The 3,234-nt window shown below is 39.3% G+C and overlaps 1 protein-coding gene across 1 annotated transcript; it reads right to left on the bottom strand.

The window, feature by feature from the left end:
* Nucleotides 1–1,600: 1,600 nt before the first annotated feature.
* On the bottom strand, nucleotides 1,601–2,170 carry LOC138880034 (uncharacterized). The gene has a single exon (XM_070159686.1). It carries the CDS (start codon nucleotides 2,168–2,170, stop codon nucleotides 1,601–1,603), a length of 570 nt encoding a protein of 189 aa, XP_070015787.1.
* Between the last annotated feature and the right edge of the window lie 1,064 nt (nucleotides 2,171–3,234).

The raw sequence follows: 3,234 nt of genomic DNA, 5'->3' as shown, positions 1-3,234 counted from the left end.
TAATTGAGGATACCTCATCTCTGCATCTAACAAAGATTTACTTACGTAATAGATAGGGGATTGTTTACCTTGCTCTTCTCGGACCAAAACAACACTTACTGCCACTTCCGAAACAGCGAGGTAGATGAGTAGCTTTTCCCCAGCCTTAGTTTTGCCAACAAAGGTGGATTTGATAAGTAAGTTTTCAAATTCCTAAGTGCTTGTTGACATTCCTCATTCCATTCAAAATGATCCTGCTTCTTAAGAGCTGAGAAGAATTTGAAACACTTCTCTGATAATTTTGATATGAATCTTCCCAAAGTCGCAATTCTCCCTGTTCATCTTTGAACTTCTTTTTTGTTTGTAAGTATATCAGAGATTTCCTCAATGGCTTTAATCTGTGCAGGGTTCACTTCAATTCCACGGTTAGAAACGAGAAAACCCAAAAACTTACCTGATGCAACGCCAAATGCATATTTTTCGGGATTTAACTTCATATTAAACTTGCGCAAAATTGAAAATGTGTCAGATAAATGTGATATGTGATCTTTCGAGTATTGAGTTTTAACAAGCATATCATCTATGTATACCTCCATAGTCTTTCCTAAATATTCCTGAAACATTTTGGTTACTAACCTCTAATACGTCGCCCCTGCATTTTTTAGACCAAAGGGTATTACTTTATAACAGTAAGTCCCCTTGTCTGTTATGAACGAAGTTTTTTCTTCATCTCCCGGATCCATTTTAATCTGATTATAACCTGAATATGCATCTAGAAAACTTAGTAATTCGTGACCTGCAGTTGCATCAATCAATTGATCTATATGTGATTGCGGAAAAGAATCTTTAGGGCAGACTTTGTTAAGATCTGTATAATCTACACAGACCCGCCACTTACCTTTTTTCTTCAGAACCACAACAGTGTTAGCTAACCAATTAGGGTACTTTACCTCTCGAATGGAACCAATTTTTAACAATTTTTGGACTTCTTCTTGAATCACCTGATTCTTGAAAGATCCTTGCTTTCTCTTCTTTCGATTCACAGGAGGATATGATGGATCTTCATTTAGTTTATGAGTCATCACCTCCGGTGGAATTCCAGTCATGTCTGAGTGGGACCAAGCAAAGCAATCCATATTAGTTTTCAAAAATTCAATTAACTTACCTTTCATTCCTTGGTCAAGATTAGCTCCAACATAGACTTTTTTATCAGGCCATCGAGCATATAACACGATAGGCTCTAATTCCTCTATCGTTGTTTTGATATTTTCATTCTCTTCTGGTTCTTGAATGGTATCAGGCCTTGAATCTACATCTGTCTGTCCTTGTTTAGTTGAGGTTTGTGTTGTGATGTCCTCAACTGCTTTCTGTGATTGCTATTTACCTTCACTTCTCGTGCTTGTGTATGCAACGGAGTTGATAGCCCTGGACGTATGTTGATCCCCACGAATTTGAGAGATTCCCCGTGGCGAAGGAAACTTAATAACATGATGCAAGGTTGAAGGAACAACATCCATTTTGTGGATCCACGGTCTCCCAAGAATCATGTTGTAAGTCATTTCTATGTCTACTACTTAGAACTTTGTATCCTTCACGATCCCTTCAGCAAATGTGGTGAGTGTTACCTCCCTTTCGTGACGACACGGGAATTATCAAATCCAGATAGAGTATGCGCCTTTGGTATTATTTTTTCTTCAGCTTGCATCTCACGTAATACTCTTAGCAAAATAATGTTCACGGAACTACCTGGATCAATCAAAACTCGTTTCACATTAGTATCAAACACTATTAGAGATATTACCAGTGCATCTTTATAAGGGGTTAATACACCGTCAGCATCTGCATCATTGAATGTAATATTGTCTTCTTCTAGAACCTGCCGCACCCGTTTCCCTTGGGTAATAGTTACTTTGGAAACTTTGTTGGCTGCAGTATATGATACACCATTGATGTCTTCACTTCCACTTATAATGTTAACAATTCTTTTGGGAGAAGGGGGTTTTGGAGGTTCCTGCCTGTTCTTCATATAAGCTTGCTTGCCTTTCTCACTGAATAACTCGGTGAGATATCCTTGTTTTAATAAATGATCAACTTCACTTTGTAAAAATCTGCAATCTGTTGTTTTATGCCCGTGGTTATTATGGAACTCACACCAATGGTCAGGGTTGCGCCTGTTTAGATTCGATCTCATTTCCTTTGGCCATCAAACCTTATCTCTCATGCTTCTCAAAACGGCTACGAGCTCAGAGGTGCTGACGTTAAAGTTGTAACCTCCGAATCTTGCTTTTAAACTTCTATCATCGTCCCGTGACTCATAGTTGTTTCGATCGTTCCTAAATCCCGATGAAGGACCTGATTCTCTGTTCCTTGGTCTGTGATCATGCCTTTGGTTGTCCTATTTTGATCGTGAGTCTTTTCCCGCAGGTCCCATATAAGGCTCATACCTGTTATTACCGGATATTTTATCGGTCGCTGCCCGTCTTGGACGTATATTTTCTTCTTTTTGAGATCATGGAACAATATCTTCCTCAATCCTCAACTTCGTGCTATACCTTTTGTAAACATCATTCCACGTTATAGCTGGGAATTCTCGAAGGCTTTCCTTGAGCCTCCTTGTAGCTTCCGAACTTTTTTCATTCAAATTGCTTGTAAAGGCTAAAGTTGCCCAGTTGTCAGGTACACGCGGCAATGTCATTCTTTCACGTTGAAATCTGTCCATGAACTCTCAAAGCAATTTTGAATCTCCTTGCTTGATTTTGAAAATATCCTCCATTCTTTTTTCCACTTTTTGGGCTCCCGAGTGTGCTTTGATGAAAGAATCTGCAAGCTCAGCAAAAGAATTTATAGAATTTTCAGGTAGAAGAGAATACCATGTTAGTGCTCCTTTGGTGAGTGTTTCACCAAATTTCTTGACTAGTACCGATTCAATCTCCTACTTAGTCAAATTGTTGCCCTTTACACTCGTTGTGAAGGCAGTCATGTGGTCTCGTGGGGCTGTTGTTCCATCATACTTTGGAATATCACGCATTTTGAACTTTTTTGGGATTGGGAGCGGAGCAGCACTTGGCTTCCAAGGTTGTTGTGAATATCTATCCATATCTACCCCTTTGATTATAGGTGGCACCCCAGGTATCTGCTCTATGTGTTCACTTTGTTCCTTGAGCTGTTTCTGCAAGGTTAGTACTAAAGTTTGCAAATCAGAATTAATTACATTACCTGGTTCTCTCTCCTGTGATTTACTGGGAGTTCCACTGC

Source organism: Nicotiana sylvestris, chromosome 10 (assembly GCF_000393655.2).
Source record: "Nicotiana sylvestris chromosome 10, ASM39365v2, whole genome shotgun sequence".
Taxonomy (NCBI): domain Eukaryota; kingdom Viridiplantae; phylum Streptophyta; class Magnoliopsida; order Solanales; family Solanaceae; genus Nicotiana; species Nicotiana sylvestris.
Note: the sequence above shows the minus strand (reverse complement) of the source record. Positions and strands in the feature narration are given on the sequence as shown.

Excerpts from the sequence above, each read along its gene's own strand:
- LOC138880034 (XM_070159686.1), bottom strand. The coding sequence starts at position 2,170 with ATGAGATCGAATCTAAACAGGCGCAACCCTGACCATTGGTGTGAGTTC.